Genomic DNA, 17,702 nt, shown 5'->3' on the forward strand with positions numbered 1-17,702 from the left:
TCAGTTGAATTTAGCTCGACCCACTTTTGTTTCAAAGAGAGAAAAGCAGCCTCTTCTCTGATGCCTACATTCAGTCCCTTGGGCTAACCAATTTTCATCTCTATCTCGCTCACACACTCTCACACACAGCAGACCTAGAGTGCACTCGCTGAGTAGTGCAGTACATCTGCTTTGGTCCACATCGCCTGGAGCCTCCGTGCTGGATTTGAAGCTGCAGACCTCAGTCAGCGAGGCTGGCTGGACCTCCCTTGGCTCACCAGTTATCCTTGGCCTTCATTTAGCCCAAACACAGAACACAATGTGCCAAGTGTTCCCTCTGGGCTCAGGTGATTATTTACCAAGCAGGCAGATAGATGGACCAGAGCCAGATGCTGCTCAGTAATGCTCACACTCTTCGTTACAATCACATCGTAGCTATAGGGACCGTAGCTGCGATATACCACCATCATGGTGCAATTCTGCAACCCTGACAGTCCAATGATTCGGTCTCCTGCTGGATTTATGTTTAATAATCCCGCTAATTACATCAGGACAGCACCAGGACTGTTAGCGCAGGCGTTCAATCAAAGAGACCTCGCCAGGATTTCACTGACAAATGTGTTAACACAAAGAAGAGCCTGTGTGTTCGCACAGCTGCACGTTGACTGAACGGTTGAAATCCTTAATGTGTTTGGAGGAGTCCAGTACAGAGCAGGAGCTTGAGCACTGACACACTCTCGTATAAATAGATCTGAATTCCTGAAGGGCTTGTGTCTTGCTGAAAACACTGTAAATGTAAGTGTTCACAAGACCAGGAACAAGGACAAAGAAAAGCAGCCTCCTCTTACCCCAAATAGCCATGAAGATAGCAAAGAAGACCGTGCCGCCGTTGTCGAACAGGTAGGTCACCTGGAAACACAAAAGCATGAAAGGCTGACCTGAAAAAGTGGTGTCTGAAATTATGGCTATACCAGCAAATCTCATTTATATTTTCTTGAGTTTTGATCTTAAAAATTCTTTTAAAAAGTCTTTAAGGAGTTTTAAAAAGTTAAGGAACAAAATTTCAAAATGATTTGAGAGGCGAACTGACCTTAGCGTAGACACAGCTGTCACTCAGCCTCCATGCTTTGCAGGTTTCCTCACACATAGGACACATGGTAGTGTTGGCTTCACAAATCTCTTTACTGATGAGACAAAATATCAAGTAGAAATGAAGACCTGATATTCTTTAAAGAATATATTTTACAGTCCTTTTCATCGAAGGTAATAGATAGTGAAAGGCAGGCTGTGTGGACTGACCTGACTTGGCTGGAGTCCATGGTGAAGAGACCATAGAGGAAGACAAATACGCCAACCAGGGCAGCTGGGATCAACATGCCGGTGTACCAGCCCAACCACGCAAAGTAGAGACCGATCTTCTCACCGAAGTACCTCCTGAAAGAGCGAGACAGAGAGGTGAGGTGGTTGGAAGTCATCAATAACCTGTGTTCACAGATCATTTAACATGGTCACGCTAGTTTGCTGGAGAAGTGTCTGTGGTGGAGTAATAGACGTGTAAAGCTGCAGTTCTGAAAGGTCACAAAGTAAAGTATCGTGGTGAAAAATCAATTAAGATCTGTGTCTGTAACCACAACTCTTTAAGCGAGACACTTGTTTCTTAATTAAGTGAAGCAGCTCAGTCGCAATTAGAAGGATCAGTCAGCGTCTAAGTCCACACTCTGTAAACCCCCAAATTCGAATTACTCAACTGGATTAAGCTATAAAACCTTAAAATTTGTTAGTAAGTTCAATTTAATCAAATGTCTGAGTTTTCAGTGTTGAAACTGATGATTTCTGAGTAGATTTAACTTTTGTAACTATTTAAGTGAGCACAACTTAAAATCATTAGTTTCTGTGACTGAGTTTTGTAACCGTGAGTGAGGAGGGGACACAGTTGACATGAGACCCTGCTGTACTTCTAGCTGCCAGCAGTGGCACAGGTTGTCTGTGCTCCACATGACGCAGACTGTTTGTCTGTGCGTCACAGCATGGACGACATGTCTGTGGCCCTTTCAAAATTGGTCAAAAAATAGCATGGTAGTGCAGTCAAAAGTTTAATTCATTAATATATAAACCATTAGGCGCACACTGCAAAGTCCAAAGGTTCAAGAACCCGTGCCATGGAGCACATACCACCAGTCAGTGCTGTGGGGCTCTAACAACCTGTGCCCCCTGAAGAACAGTATTTCAATGTACAGCAGAGTCTCATATCTACAGCAGAGTCTCACCGAGGCTGTGGAACGAACTCCCATTACATATTAGATCCTCTGGCTCCCTGGACTGTTTTAAAAAACATCTTAAAACTCACTTTTATTCTCTTGCTTTTTCATGAGTTTATTTCCTTTCATAATTTATGATGTCTTCCTGCAGAAGAACTTGTGTGTATGTATGTATCTGTGTCTGTTGATGAGTGTGTGCTGTCAGCTGCTGTCTGTGGTTGTGTGCGTTCATGGCCATGACTCCATCTAATAATGGCTATGGAAGTCTGTGTCTAATGTGTTTGTGCTGCCCTGACACATTAGCATTTTACACTGTTCATTTGTCTCCTTTTTTATTTTATCATTTGGTGTTTTACACATGCTATTGGCTCTTGTTGGGTTTTTCCTTGCTGTTCAGCACTTTGGCTCAAACTCTGTTTGTATTTAAAGTGCTCTATAAATAAAGCTGATTGATTGATTGATCTACTGGCTTCCCTCCTCACTCATGGTTACTAAAGTTATGAAATTAGAGCTGATTTTTGTTGTGGCGGCGTTTGTAACCATGAGTGAGGAGGGAATGCTGTGGATATGAGACTCAGCTGTACTTTAAATGTTATTTTAATGTTATTTAATTTAGTTGTTCACATCTGCTTCACTTAATTCAGAAGGAAAATTTATTGATATCACATCAGTTTCAGTTTTGAGTAAGGTCAACTTATCGTGTTTTACAGTGATATGCAACAATTTTTAAACATTACTTAATATTTTAATTTGTAACAAAAAAGCATCAGGCTTATTTGATTAAAAACAATTAGCAGAATGATTTTCCATACAAATCGTAACTACTTAAGATGTTGAGTTAAATTAGCTTAAATCAGATTTAATTACTTATTTTTTTCAAGGTAACTGGTCTACAAGCATTTTTCAAAAACTCAACTAATCCAGGTTTACAGTGCATGAATAAATGTGTAAGTATTTCAACCAAAGAGAAGATCATAGCGTCAGAATAAGGACTGACATTGACTCAATCAAACGATATGCAAAATAACTTCTTTTAACCTTTTTTTTTCGTATTCTAAATAATATTTTAAATAAATCAAGTACAGTTTTCGTTACTTTCAGGGTTGATATGACACATAGCCATGTGCCTTTTGGGAAAAAAATTGCACTTATTTGTACTTGTGCTCACTTGGTGTTTAAAAGTCCAGCAGACGAACCTTCTTCGTTTCATCTTTTGGTCTCTGTGAAGTCCTGAGGGTAACATTTTACTCTTTAAGAGCTAAATGCTGCACTGTATCGATCGTCTGATGTCCTGCAGGGAGTGTTTGTTTTGTACTAAAGAAAAACTTAGCCAAAGAGTTAAAGGCGCTGGGAGGACTATCAAGAATCTGTTGTGTTTTCCAGGATAAAGACTCTGTTTCTCATGAGCACCATCACCCACTGTTGTAACAAGATTTAAGCAAACGAACAAAGTGCAGATCTTCTTTTTCTCACTACTTTTCTCAGTGTGTAGTGTAGTTTATCATACAAAAGGTGAGCACACTATGTGTTTAGTGTTACTCACAGCCCGGTGCTTGTGTTTGGCTCAGCTGAGAATAAAAAGTAGTCACTGGTGGAAGACAGCAAAGCAGGCCCAAGCTAAAGACTTTATATTTCTGTAAAGCTGTAAATTAACAAAGTTTTGGTGTGCCACTGGCTTAGTGCAGGGTATCTGCAGGTTTTAGAGAGTTAAATTTAAGACGTTTGGAGACTTTTTAACGCCACCTTGAATTAAATTTAAGGTCAAATACTATAAATATGGGCAATGGTTGGGGATCCTAATGTATTACAATCCAAACAGACATCATACAGCCAACCCTCAATAAATTTGCACTTGCCCATAGTTACACACTGGGTAGCTAGCATGCAGATAATTTATATCACTGTGATTAAAGCCAAAAAATAATAATTTGATTGAAAATTTTTATTACCCCCCAAAAAAAGAAAACAACAGAGATGTTTTTTTATTTTTGGAATGAAACTGACACATTTTTCTTTTTTGAGCTGGGCTGACAGATATTAGCTTGCCTCTTTTTCACAAATTTGACCAACAGTCAAGTGAATTATATTGCTGTAGAGAGTAACAGATGCAACAGGTGTTCTATATAAAGCTTTAAATTAGTTCAAGTGTAAAAAAGTCAATAGAGTTTGGGGGGTCTGGGGGGATTGTCTCCCAGATAAAAGTTTTGACTGCAGCCTACATGAAAATAGTAAAATAAAACATAAACTAGTCCTGCCCAAAACATTTAAGACATCTGGGTATTGAATTTAAGACTAGCATATAACATTTTTAATGAATTTAAGACATTTTAAGCCTCTAAGTTTACATGCATAAACTTCAGACTTTGTAAGACTTTTAAAGGATGCGCGGACACCCTTTAATGGTTTTAACACGCCCCATTTACAGAGGAAATAGTCTCATAGTCGCAGCAGTTGCCCGTGATCCCTAGCCTCAACCATCTGCCTTCTTCTTCCTCCTCCAACTGTACTAACAAAAAACGGATAACATGCCAAAATATATATGTATTTGTTAAAACTGTAGCTAACATTTTGAAATTAATGTGTTTGGTTATAGAGGCAGCTTTGTGTTGGCTTTACCCATGAGCGTCTATGCAAAGTTTGGCTTTTTGCCTCTTGGATCCAGCTCTTGACAGCAGTATTGATTTTTCAATCTAGAATTGGGTGAGAAAGTAAAAAAGTATTCTCAGCGATGTCGAACTAAACCTTGTCACTGAAACCACTCGTCCTATAAAGATGATGAAAAAAGAGCTAAACAGTTCAAGTGGTTTCACCCCCAGCTGTCAGAGTATCTGGATATCATCTTGTGCTTTAAGCAGGGATTATACGGTTGTTCTCCTCTGTGCTTTACGCTCATGTAGATGTCTAAAACAGGTCATGATGCTACGCCGCCGGCTCCAAAGCTGATTACCTGATGAGGTCCAGAGGTTGGTATTTGTACCACATCCCCCAGCGGGCCCAGCGCTCGTACAGAAGATGTCTGTGGTTCTGGGCGCCGTGTGTCTTAATTGGATGTCTGCTCTTGTAGCCACCCTGTCGAGACAGAGAACAGGGAAATCTGCATAAGAGGAAGAATATCACAGTTTGAACACTTGGGTCTCTACGTGTGATTCAGCACAATTAAAAATCTCTTCACCTCATGAGGAGGAAATGCAGCCTCATACGTGTTGTTGCCCAACAGCCTGTTAATACCTGCAGGAACAGAAACACGTCAGGTGAAAGGATGCTTATTTCCATTAGTCAACATAAGAAGTTTTAACTCCCAGGTTTGGATTTCAACCCCTAAAAATACCAGCAAAATGACTTTCTTACCGACCACAATAACTCAATTAAAATATATTCTTAATCTAAAAAATAGTAAAAAATAAATGACGTGTTTAAATTTAGTGTTTTAGAGGACAATGTTTCATTAATTTGCATTGTCATCTCTGCACTTAATCAGTAGACAGTGAGCGCAGGAGCAGGGAGGAGCGGATTTGTAAAGGATTTTCCACTCCTGATGCGGAGCTGATTTTGTTTGTTGGAGAGTAGAGTGGTCAACGGCATTAAAATATTAATGTGAAATCCATTCCAGGCCTTCAAGGCCAAACTTTAATCAGCAAAACATGTCGCCAGCAGCCAGACGAGATAGCGGAGTGGGAGTGGAAGCAAAGTTTGGGGGCTGCGGTTGTGGAAAAAAAAAAAAAAAGGAGGAAAGACAAAAACAACAGCCAGAAGGCGAAGAGGGATCAGCCGTAAGTTGGACGGTACACTTAGCAGAAGCCCACAATTTAATCATCCCACAGCAAAAACAACAAACAAAGGCATGATGTCTCCCACCAGTGTACTACTGCTCTCTTAAGTCAAATTAACTGCTAAATCTATTGGCTGTGACTAGTGCCCCTAATGGTTTAAACAGCAAGATAATAAACAGAAAGAAAGAGAAAATACAGCTTTATTGTTCTTTATTGTGTTTACTCTTCATCTTTATTCCTTTGCCTATAATTAAAATGTATTATTCAGGCCTGTTTCTGCTTTACTATAGTTTCTGTTGCGCAGAGCTGTGAAACTTAAAAGTAGATTGATGATGTTTCTCCTTTTCAGTGAAGAAAACTGTTATAGATCATTGATTAATGTACAATTTATTTATATATAAGGAGCTCAGGATCAATTTCCTCTAATGAGACACGTCCAGAAATATTGTTTATGTGAAGCAAGAGGACAAAGAAACCACAGCCTTGGCTCACCCATCTTTGATTTCCCGTCTTCATACTTGGTGCGCTGCAGGACGTGATGAACTATTCTGCTTCTGGTCGAATTGGAAAAGAAGGTCTCTCTGTTGTTGATCGTGAAGCTGGAAATGATAGCACATTCGTTCAGATATTCATTATTCTGCGTATGTCGATATAATCCATTTGCAGCGTCCCCAGTGCTGATGGCTAATACATTAAAACTTGCGGTGCTAAAAGTTTGTGTTCACTCCAGCATCATTATTTCCCCCAAAAATGTCAAGGCTGACAAGTAGAGGAAAAATGAAAATAATTCACTGACGAATGAGATTACTGGGTGATGCCTTTCATCAAACAGACGCTCTGAAATTACAAAAATACAGGAAGGAATGGAGGAGAAATCTAATCATTTTATGAGCTTCAGCTGCTGCATTTCAATCTCTTATTCATGATCAGCACGTCTGTATTTTTCTCAATTCTGGCTTAAGGTTATGAAAAATATATGACACACATATTTGAAGCTTCTTTAGCTGGTTTCTGAATTCAACATCCAGAAATAAGGACAAAAATGAAACATCAGCTACAGCAGCAAAATGATCATGTGAGTTACGCTTTGTGGTGGCATGTTTGACTGTGTATGTGCCCAGCTTACTGATGCATGCGTGCCCTGCTAAAAGGCGCCGTGTAGCAGTCAGTCTCCTCCAGGTCAGGCAAGGCCTCTTTGTCCAGCTTCATCGGATTTCTGGGAAGCCAGCTTTTTATCTGTCGACATCTCAGATGAAACCTGCTGCAAGGACGCAGAGAGACAGGATTAACCACACAGATTATCAAGAAGATTGTTTCTTTCAAATTGGGCATCGGCCCCTAACCTCTTTTGTCCCCTCACATAACCCTGAAAAGCTTGTACAACCCCTCGCACACAAAAACACACATGCTAATGCAGATAGTGACCTGCATAGTTTTTCATTCCCATACTGCTGGAGGTCAGTGATCCAGGATAACCGCCTGCTAAATCCGACCCAAAGGATAATTCTCTTTTTAATATTTCAGGCATGATTTAAGAACTGGGTTACGTCTAGAGGCACGCAGTGATTTTTTAGATTGTATTTTTTTTGTTAATATGGAATTTATTTCATAACCAGGGGAAGACAAAACAGATCTGTATGACTTGGGGATACAGTGGCCCTGAAGTGCAAAACATGCCAGCATTAAAAAAAAAAAACATGACTTAAAAATAAAAATATACAAAAACAAAAATGAAAGTAGCGCAGACGGCCTAATGGTTAAGGTTGCACTCTATAAGGTTTGCCCTCGCACAGGTGACCCAGGTTCCAGCCTGGGCCTCTTTCCTGCCTGTCAGCCCCTCAACTCTCGCCCTGTTTCCTGCTCTATCGGTTGTCTTCCCTTCTATCTAATTAAAGGAATAAAAAGCCCTAAAATAACTTTAAAAAAATGAAAGTGCAAAAACAAAATGGCAACACAGGAACAGAAAAGAAAAAGCAAACCATAAAAAAGGGAAATTCCAAAATAAAAAGGAAACACAAACACAGTACTGCAAAGAGAGTGTGAAAAAACAAACCAAATAAAGAAAAAATGGAAACACACAAAAAAATCCCAAAAAGCAAATGAAAGTGCAAAAGAAAAAGAAAACAGAAAACAAAAAACAAAAAGGGGACACAAAAATAGGAAAATGCAAAGCCAAAAAAAAGAAAAGAAAAAGACGGAAACAGTAAAGAGAAAATGCAATTAAAAAGGAAAAATGAAACCAAATTAAAAAAAACCCACAAAATGAAAATGAGAAAATGACAACGAAAAAAATGCAAAAGAGGTAGGACAACCAGACCTCTATAAATAAATTAGCTGAAATACAACTCGCAACATCACAAGACTCTAAGGAAGACTGCAGGAAGCTTGTAGTTTAAATATTTTGATTGAAAATTGAAAACAGTGGTCTAGTTACAAGAATTGTGTCACTACAATCTACAGTGTCATACCTCATGAACCTTTTTGGACGAGGACACCATAAATAGCAAAGCAAATAAGCAGAGTTGCCTCTCTTAACCTGAAGACCATGCTGCAATCAAATCACCGCAAGGTAAACCAGGTCAAATTGAAATAACATGAAACATCTTGACTCCTGGAGGGTGCCACGGTGAAATGTAAGAATTCAGAACATCTTGTGGAAAAGATGTGAATTATCTCGTTATCTCAGGGCTTCACGTCAAATAATAAGACATGTCTGGAAATCATCGCTGAAAATATGAGACCACCATGATAACAGTTGAGATAGCGTAGAGAGAGGACCAACCACCTGTTTCTGTTGGCTGAATCCCTGGGGAAGCATCAACGTATGTATGAGATTATCCCAGGCTCTCCGTCTAACAGTGGTGGAGGTATTTTGTAGTAATGGTGAACCAGTCAACAGAACAATATTTGACGGGCCTCGGGGCAACAAATCATCTCGCTGGGTAATGTTCACCCACTGCTGCTCTGAGAGCTCTCTAATATATTAGGCTGAGCTGTGATATGGATTGAATGAATATAAATGGGATTTCTAGGGGAAAGACACTGTTGCCAGAGAACATTTTACAAATGTTGTTATGAGGAGGACAGGTACTGTACAGAAAGTAATGATATTAAACCAACAAGCTGCCACCACCTTCACATGGACAATTTGTTCAGCTTACAGAGATGAGCGTCGGTGACAGACCATTAGGAAACACAAAAAGCTTGTACTCTACTCGGACAGGATTTTCTTTCTGGAGCTGCAGCTTAGTGGAAGACTGCAGCAGGACTGAGGCAAAAATAATGGTCCCTGTTGTTCACAATGACTAAGATTTCTCTTACACAAGATTTAAAAGTGCTTGTTCTGTGTTGGACGGGTGGGCGAGTGGCTGTTATCTCTGTGGGTTTTTGTCTGCTGTGTGAAGGTTTTTGTGTCCCAAAAGCACAGGCTTGAAATGTATGTAAGAGGAAATATAAAAAAAAGAAATCAATTTCGACTATTTCTTTTTTAGCTTCATTATTCAAAACAAAATATTGGTTTTAATACAGCATGGTAAAATATAAAACACTAAAACAGGCACATTTATCAGCCACCTTTGTTTAATAAGCTGTGTTTAACTTTGATGAACTTTAACTCTGATGTCCAATCAAAACACAAATCCACATTTCAAACAGAAGCAGTTAACATGCTTTAAGTGATTTGTTTGGTTAATGTGTTAAGGCTAAAACATAGCCTAACTCTTATAAATATACCTAAGAGTTACAACTGGTTTGTTTTGCCAATACAGAGGTTGTGAGGTTACATAACTCCTGTGTGCCTTGGTCTTTTTTAACTTTCTCTTCAGCTCCAAACAATGCGCAAAAGCTTCCAGAAATGGAAAAAGACTATCGCTGACATCTGCAGAGGATGTCATTTATTGGTGGATGTTCATTTTATTCCCCTTTTTAGGCTAACTTACTGAAAGATGTCACATACTGGCAACTTAAACAACATAAAACAACTCATATACCTCATGTACAGCTACAGTCTGTTTCTGTTTCTGTTGCACATTCATCTTCCATTTCTCTATTGCAAATTGCACATTTTTTACGACATTTATTCAGTGCACTATTTCTTAACTTAAATTGTGTATATATTTTTATTCTACTCTGTGCAAAGTTCTTTATCTAATATTGTAATTATTATTATTTTTCTTTACTACTTAAGCTCTATTTTTTCTACTTTTGTAATTCTATTCACAACATTTGTACTGAGAGAGTGCAGTTTAAACCGGATCAAATTCCTTGTATTCTTGAAAATACTTGGCGAATTAAGGCGATTCTGATTCTGATTCTTAGCAGCAATACTGTGTTTAAATGTTGACATAAGCTGTTTAATTCAGACTCTTTGGTTCACATCCAGCCAGAAAATCGATTGATTTTTATTATTTCTGATGTTAAATATCCAAAACTGCTCGAAGGAAAATGTTAAGTTCAGAGAGGACATGATAGATTCAAAAGACCTTGATTGGAAAATAGCTTTAATGAGCCTCTGAAGCAAAAAGAAAAGCTTGTTGAAGGTTTTCTTTTTAGAACTTGGACAAAGTTTCTCTGCCAAGGTTTGTCAATTTCAACAATGCTTTCTGAAATGTTTTCAGCATTTTTTTTGTATCTATGTGTTTTCCAGTGAGACAGCTGGATGGAAGTTTGGATTCCTTTTCGCGGTGCTTGGACGACACTTGAACATCTCATCAGTGTCTCTCTTCCACTTTGATGAGATGTTCAAGGGCTGTTCCTCTCCCAAATAAGACACTGCTGCTCCATATGGCTGAAGGGTAACATGTATTTCATAGAACAGCTCTGTCAGTGTGGGAGACTTGCTGTATTGTAGTCTTAACAATGTGCCTGGTGTGTAGGAGGCTGTGGTAGGAAAGCTTAATGAGCACAGTCTTCTAACAAACATACAATGTCTTTGCTTTAACAGGGACAAATCTTCATTTTTTTAATGACTTTCTTTTGGGTATTGTTTATATCAGCGTCACATAGATGATTACTATATCTAATGGCAGACTTTGTGACTATTAGCTCAACGTGTAAAGTAAAGTGTAATGTTTATTTCCTCTGCTTTGCGACCATAACTGTGTGATCAGAGTAAAGAGGACAAGGCTGATCTGACTTGTAAACTGGAGTGGAGGATGACCACTGTCACCACTCACAGCTCACAACTGGCATTAAGGCCAGGGTTGAGGCTTAAAGTAGGGTTAGGGTTTGAGGGTTAGGTTTTGATGAGTAATGGTTGGAGATAGGATTGGCAGTTAGGGTTGGAGGGTTACTTCAGGTACCACTTAAGGGATGGGTCAGCATTTAGGTTAGGATGTAAGGGTTGTGTAAGGGTAGGATTGGGATGAACTTAGGATACTGGGGTCAGGATTTGGGCTGGGTAAGAATAAGGTTCAAGATAGGGTAATGGCCCTTCAGGTGCATTTTTTGCTCTGTGAACCGAAAAACAAAGATAACCCAAAAACACCTTACACACTGACTCTGATGCATTTATTTTTCTACTAATTGCGAAAATTCACAATACTAGAAAAATGGAATCATCAAGCGGTGATCAAGCAACTGATCCTGAGCAGTGGCTGTTAGTGTGTAAAAGGTACGTTTACACACACACACACATGAACACACATATATACACACAGGCAGACACAGAAACATGGACACACATTTATCATCCAAACATTGCCCAAAATGACAGAAAATATGTCGGAAAATGTGAAAATGTGATGTTGCAAGTATCATACGGTGTATCTCTGAATAGTCAAACTACCCTTGAAATGAGCTGGAGGGATGCGAAAAAACAGAGAAAATCAAACCTGTTCTGAAAAAAATGATGACAGCCAGAAGTTTCAGCGTGAGTGCCCAAACATAAATGACACGACATGAGATCGAAATTCATTTTTAATGTGCGTCAGTTTCATACAAAAAAAAAAAACAGACTCAGTGGGTTGGGGCTAGGGTCAGGTTTTAGGGTTGTGGTTAGCAGTTGGGGTAAGGTTGTGATAAAGTTAGGGTTAAGTGTTAGGGACAGGGTTGGAGTTAGATATAAACCTTGTGTGGTGTGGGTTTGAGTACACATTTGAGGTACGGTTGGGTCATTTTAATGCATAACAATTAAAGGTTAAGTGCATTGCAGTGGCAATTGCTCTAAGACTACAAGGGAAGCTCAGCTTCCCCTATAATGTCCCAAAAAGTGGTGATACGTACTGCTGTGTGTACATTTCATTGACAAAATATGCGCTAGAATTGCTTTATCTTTTGTTCAGAATCAGCTGCATATCACAGGTAACTGGCTCGACCTCCTTCTTATTCATCCCCACAGCGTCTCAGTGCTTTAACACAGTCGGACGCTGAGCGTCTTCTGATCTCAGTGGGGAAGCGTGGAGTGGGTTGTCCCACTGTAAAAACAGGACAGTCATTGGATAAACGCTGGGCTTTGTCCTGCCCATAGGATGCTCAGCGTCTCTGGGGGTCTATGAGGCAGTGGGCTGGCCTGGACACTGGGCTTCTGCATGATGATTGGATGATCTGTCTGAGGACGAATCCCTTTTCGATTGACAGTGAATTGAGCCAGTCAGCGATCTTGAAGTATTACCCTCCACCAGAGCATCTTTTGTAGAGAGGAGCTCCTCCTGTTTAAAGCGGCTCAAGTCTTACACCCACAACACAGTGGGCCAAGGCCGTTCAAGCAGTCTAGCTCTGCTGGCCATTGAGAGAACACTGGTAAAAGCCCTGGAGAAAAACACCTGGTTGGTACAACAGGGTAACAGATCATTTTCTTGAAAAGGAACGGAGGGTAGAATTTATGTTTAAATAAATAAACAAATTTATGATCGAGGCCAGAAAAAAATGAGCTTCCCCTCCTTGACTGACCAGCAGCCGCCACTGGTGCATTGTTAGGGTCCGAGTTACACATAGCCCTTGTATAGCCAGGATTTCTTTCTAAATTCTTGCTTGTGTTGTACATCACTTTGGACAAAAGCGTCTGCTAAATAAAACAGTAGAACTGTAGGATTTGGGCACGACAGACAGACAGACAAGGCACTATGGTTGGGGTAAGGGTTTGGGTTTAGGTTGGGTTCAGGGTTGTGTAGCTGCTTTCTTCATAAATTCTATCAGAGACACCAAAGCATCCAGTGCTTTTCCCCAGAGAGAGCGAGAAAGAGAGATAAATATCTTATCCGTTAAATGTCTTTACCTCCCCAGGGTTTTGCTCTTCCAGTCTGTGAAGTAACATTTTTTCCTGGAAGAAAAACCAAAGACAAGTTAGAGAAAGAAGCAACGTAATAAATAGCTTTTAACACAGTTAAAGGCTCAGTCTCTGAGCGCTGTTACCTGAAAGGCATTCGGATGTTCATCTGCTCTGCATATTTACAGAGTGTGTCCCAGGGTGCGTGGACTTTCACAAACATGATGTCATTATTTGTCAAGGAGGGCTGGAAGGTGAGAAAGAAACATGGTTATTCTCACGAAGAAACAATCTATGTTTCATAAAGCCAGAATGATTTTACCTCCTTCTCCAGCATGAGACCTTCAGCTCGAAGATTCTTCTCAAAGGTGCATCTCTTCTCCACCTGTGGACTGGACTTCTTGTAAACCAGGATGTAGTCGATTCTTTTCTTTCCATCTCGGAAAAAAAGGCCAGAGGATTCAGGACGATTCTTTCCCTGTAGGAGCAATGTTTACACCAGCTTCTTAACGATTTAGTTACGCTTCAACAGGAGTGTGTCATGTCAAACATCATGGAAATAATTGTGTATCGCTTGGAGAGATGTACCTGAATTGAATCTGTCCTGGCCTCTAATCTCGCTCGGGTGACACTTGGCTTTTTCAGCAGAAATGACTCATCTGCCCTGGTCTCACACGTTGTCGCCTCTGACTCCTCCACATACTGATCCTTAATGACCTCTTCTGCACAAAAACACAGCATGATCAATGAGATTGTTATTGAGCGGGTAATTCACCAAACACAGTCTCCTACCTGTGATAAGCCCTCTGTTGCTGCTCTAGTCAATATGTTCTTAATTCGACTGCCAACATTGAAATTAGACCCAGGCAAAATGAAAATCTTAGCTATTCAAACGTGGGCGACAGTGTGAGAAAAACACCTTGATGTAATTAAACAAATCCATGCAGCAATGTTGAAGCAAAGCCAGTTGTGTTTCCTTCCTTCCGGAGTCTTAACACATCCCACTGATGATGCACAAACAAAATAAAGGTTTGTTAAACCCACACGGTGAGGAAGGACAAGAAATCAACCGAGAATTTGTTTACCCAGTGCTCCCAAGGCTCAGCATTTTGAAACCTTATCAGATTACCTTCATATGCCACAAACAAGAATGAGGCAGCATGATTGATGGACAATAACTCTTTTGCAACAGAGCATCTTTCAGTGATGCAGGACGTGTATTGCTTTCATCGGGAGAGGAGAGTAGATTAACAGAAAGACACAATCCATCTGTCAGGATAAAAGGCTTTGTGTGGTTTATTGGGCTGCAGTGTTAGACTTATGATACATTCACACATTCATGACGGGTGCAACAGGTTCAGATGTGAATATAGGACACTGTCTGGAGAGTATAACTACTTCAAACTCTGTGGTTTACTAATGTTTAATGTCTAATGTTCACTCTCTTTACCACTTCGCTGAGTGAGAAGCAGAGGTCAATTATTACCTCCACCAAGGAGGTTATGTTTTTGGGGGAGTTTATTTGTTTGTCTGTGAACAACATAACTCAAAAAGTTACAAACAGATCTTGATGAAGTTTTCAGGAATTGTTCAAAATGGGTTAAGAAAGAAGTGATTAAATTTTGGAGGTGATCCGGATCACCGTCTGGAGATAGGACTTTTTTTTTAAAGGATTCTTTAGCATTGTGAGATAGAGCCGTTTTTACCATATGAAACTCCACCATAAATGGTCAGATTGCTTTGCAAAACAATACAAGACAAGGTCACCATAATTTCTGACAGATGTAAAAGTACTATCCAGATCCTGGCAATATTCTGGATACAAAGATCCGGATTATGAAATATGTACTGGGTCATCATAATTTTCAACTGTCAGGTAACAAATTATCGTACAAACCTGCACCTAACACCAAATTGTAGCAGACAGTCAGCTGAAAGGGAGTATAGTATTAAAGTAGGACTTAAGTGTTCCTCTCTCTTGCCAATATATATATAATGATGTTTAAAATGTAAACCTCAGATGTAAAAAAATGAAGCCAGTGTCATGTTCGGTCATCTATGTTACACATTTAGTTCAGTTTTGTTTTTTGTTTTTCCATTCCTTCCTTTATTTTCTTGTTCCAGCTAACTTCACTTCCTGCCTTGTATATGTTTCCTGCCTTTGTGATTGTGGTCCCTGCCCTCATTGTTTCCACCTGTGCCCCACTACCTTGAAATGGTCTGTCCTATTTGTTCCGTGCCTATTTGTTTAGTCAAGTGTGTTTTCTGAGGTTATAGTTTTGTACTAAATGTATTTCCTAAAATTTATTTTTGAGTGCTGAGATTTTGATATGTCTCTTTTTTTCCCTTTGCCAGAACTTATCTGTGATTCTCTGTCAAGGGACACATCCAGTTTAAAAAAATGAAGTCTATGCAGAAGTGCTAAAAGCTGCAGTTCATTGCATGTCCACTTGAGGCTGGCTGCAGAAAGACTGGAAACCACCATAGACTGTATAAAACATGGAAGTAGCCTCCCCTATGTCACCCTTCTGTTCCTGAAACCGTAAAATGAAGCCAATCAGCAATGAGTTTCCTTTTGAGCAGCTACAGGGCTCCTGGCAGTCACGTGACCTGAGCTGTGTCTCTGATTGGACAATCAAACAATCCTAATAACTTCAAAACCACGGAGTAAGAAAAAAATTCACCCATCGTACAGTGTGTGCTGATAGCGAAATCAGCATTTTAGACTGGAACCATTGCTTGAACCAAGCTGTAAATATGCTCTTAAAGTCTGTTTTTATGGCCGGATGTGTACGCGACTTCCAGTCTTTCTGCGGTCAGCCTCAAGCAGATTCTCCATGAACAGCAACTTTTAGCTCCTCTGCATAGGCGTCATTTTTACTAACCGGATGCTGCCCCTTGGAAACAGCATACACACCAAGTCAAAAAAAACAAAAACTGACTTTTATGGCATTAAAACATATTTACAGCCTGGCTTCAATTCTGCACACACTGTACGGGGGTGAATTTTTTTCTAACTCAGTGGTTTTGAAGATACTAAGATCACAAGTTTGTCCAAACAGAGGCACAGCTCACATAACTGACAGGTCTGGCGTCCTATGATTGTTGGTGAGGGGGCTCAAAGCCCCTCTCCTAAGTTAGCGTTTCCAATATGGCCCTCACCGACAGTAGGCTTCATTACTCTGCTTCAGGAACATATGGACAGAGACTACGTTCATATGATATACAGTCAATGTTCTCGGTTCATAATTTTACAGGAATAAAGAGACTGTTTTGAGTAGTGCTCCTGGGCCCTTGAGTTGGTTTTTATCAGTCAGTGGGGAAGTGAGAAAAACTGGAGTTCTTTGCGTGTCGCTTGAGGCTACCTACAAAAGCCAAGACGTCCCCTTTTACATCCATGAAAAGAAAGCCTATTTTTACAGCTTAATAAAACATGTTAACAACATGGGTCAAAAACAGTTTTGGTCTAGGTAGCTCATTTATATACATACATGCATATACAAAGGAAGTGATTTTTTTAACAGACAAAAAAAGAAGTGGTATGTGGATCCAAATCCTAAAATATGTTGCCAAAGTTTAACAGTCTTTTTTTAGGACATGATAAGTTGCATTCGGCTATCTGTGTTTATTCAGATCATTTAGTTTAAACTCCTCAGAGTTAAGACTAAACAGATTCATTAAGTGGATAAAACTTAAAGAGTCCCTGAACAACAATGTCTTGTTTTAATGCAAAATCAATAGCAGGTTTTTGTCTCTCCCCTGTTTTACTTTAATGAGAATCCCTGTGATTCAGACTGAGACTGTAGAGAAACCTGACTTTTCCTCTGTTTCTTTCATGAGTAAAACCAATCATTGGGGTCACTGCATCTCTACCACAGTGAAAAATACTTCATTACTGGTTTCATCCCACTGGAGATAAGATCTACCACAAACATTCAAAAACATCCAAAGGCACAACGTGAAACAGCTCCAACCAGGATATTTGACTTCCCATCGAGTCACACGTACTCCACAAAGTTTTGTGGTATTGATTGTGATGTCCCCACAGACATGAGTGTGAATTAACCTCACACTGAGAGCCTACACACTCCATTAATGTTTAGAAATGAAAGAGTCAACAGAGCTAAAATGACTCAAACTTTGGGCAGCATGGTGCACTGTTCAGAACAAAGAAGCAGTCTGCTGAAGCAGCTGAGTGTTCACACAAGCAGATGTGAAACCATCAAAGTTTTTCATCCCTAAGATGCTCTTCTGTTTTATCTTCTGCTTTTTGTACAAGCTGTGAAAAATGTTCCCCCTCCAGCAGTGGCGGACCCAGCTTTGACCCCTCAAACACGTCTGACAGCGTGTCCTTGTCTAGCCTCCCAGAATGATCCGTCTACTCTCTCTTTTTCCATCTGTTTCCTCCTCACGCCGAGGCAAAATACACCTCTTCCTCAGACGTCTATTTTTAGCATAACGTCAAAGACATAGTTTCAACCGAAATAGAAA

General features: G+C 39.9%; 1 protein-coding gene across 2 annotated transcripts in view; it reads right to left on the reverse strand.

The window, feature by feature from the left end:
* The window catches only part of ano3 (anoctamin 3), a 51,738-nt gene that overhangs the window by 13,465 nt on the left and 20,571 nt on the right, over positions 1-17,702 (reverse strand). Inside the window, exons 3-13 of one of the 2 annotated variants that reach the window (XM_074678336.1) lie at positions 13,800-13,933; positions 13,534-13,689; positions 13,358-13,458; positions 13,221-13,265; positions 7,134-7,265; positions 6,500-6,606; positions 5,410-5,465; positions 5,185-5,306; positions 1,279-1,413; positions 1,070-1,163; positions 828-888 (exon numbers count right to left, since the gene is read on the reverse strand). In XM_074678336.1, the coding sequence (XP_074534437.1) occupies positions 828-888; positions 1,070-1,163; positions 1,279-1,413; positions 5,185-5,306; positions 5,410-5,465; positions 6,500-6,606; positions 7,134-7,265; positions 13,221-13,265; positions 13,358-13,458; positions 13,534-13,689; positions 13,800-13,933 (1,143 nt within the window). Of the gene's footprint in view, positions 1-827; positions 889-1,069; positions 1,164-1,278; positions 1,414-5,184; positions 5,307-5,409; positions 5,466-6,499; positions 6,607-7,133; positions 7,269-13,220; positions 13,266-13,357; positions 13,459-13,533; positions 13,690-13,799; positions 13,934-17,702 lie in introns of both variants that reach the window. The other variant, XM_074678335.1, reaches the window with a different exon arrangement.

The sequence above is a fragment of the Halichoeres trimaculatus genome, unplaced genomic scaffold, assembly GCF_033239565.1.
Source record: "Halichoeres trimaculatus isolate MK-OKI-2021-1 unplaced genomic scaffold, fHalTri1.1 fHalTri1_scaffold_10, whole genome shotgun sequence".
NCBI classification, from domain to species: domain Eukaryota; kingdom Metazoa; phylum Chordata; class Actinopteri; order Labriformes; family Labridae; genus Halichoeres; species Halichoeres trimaculatus.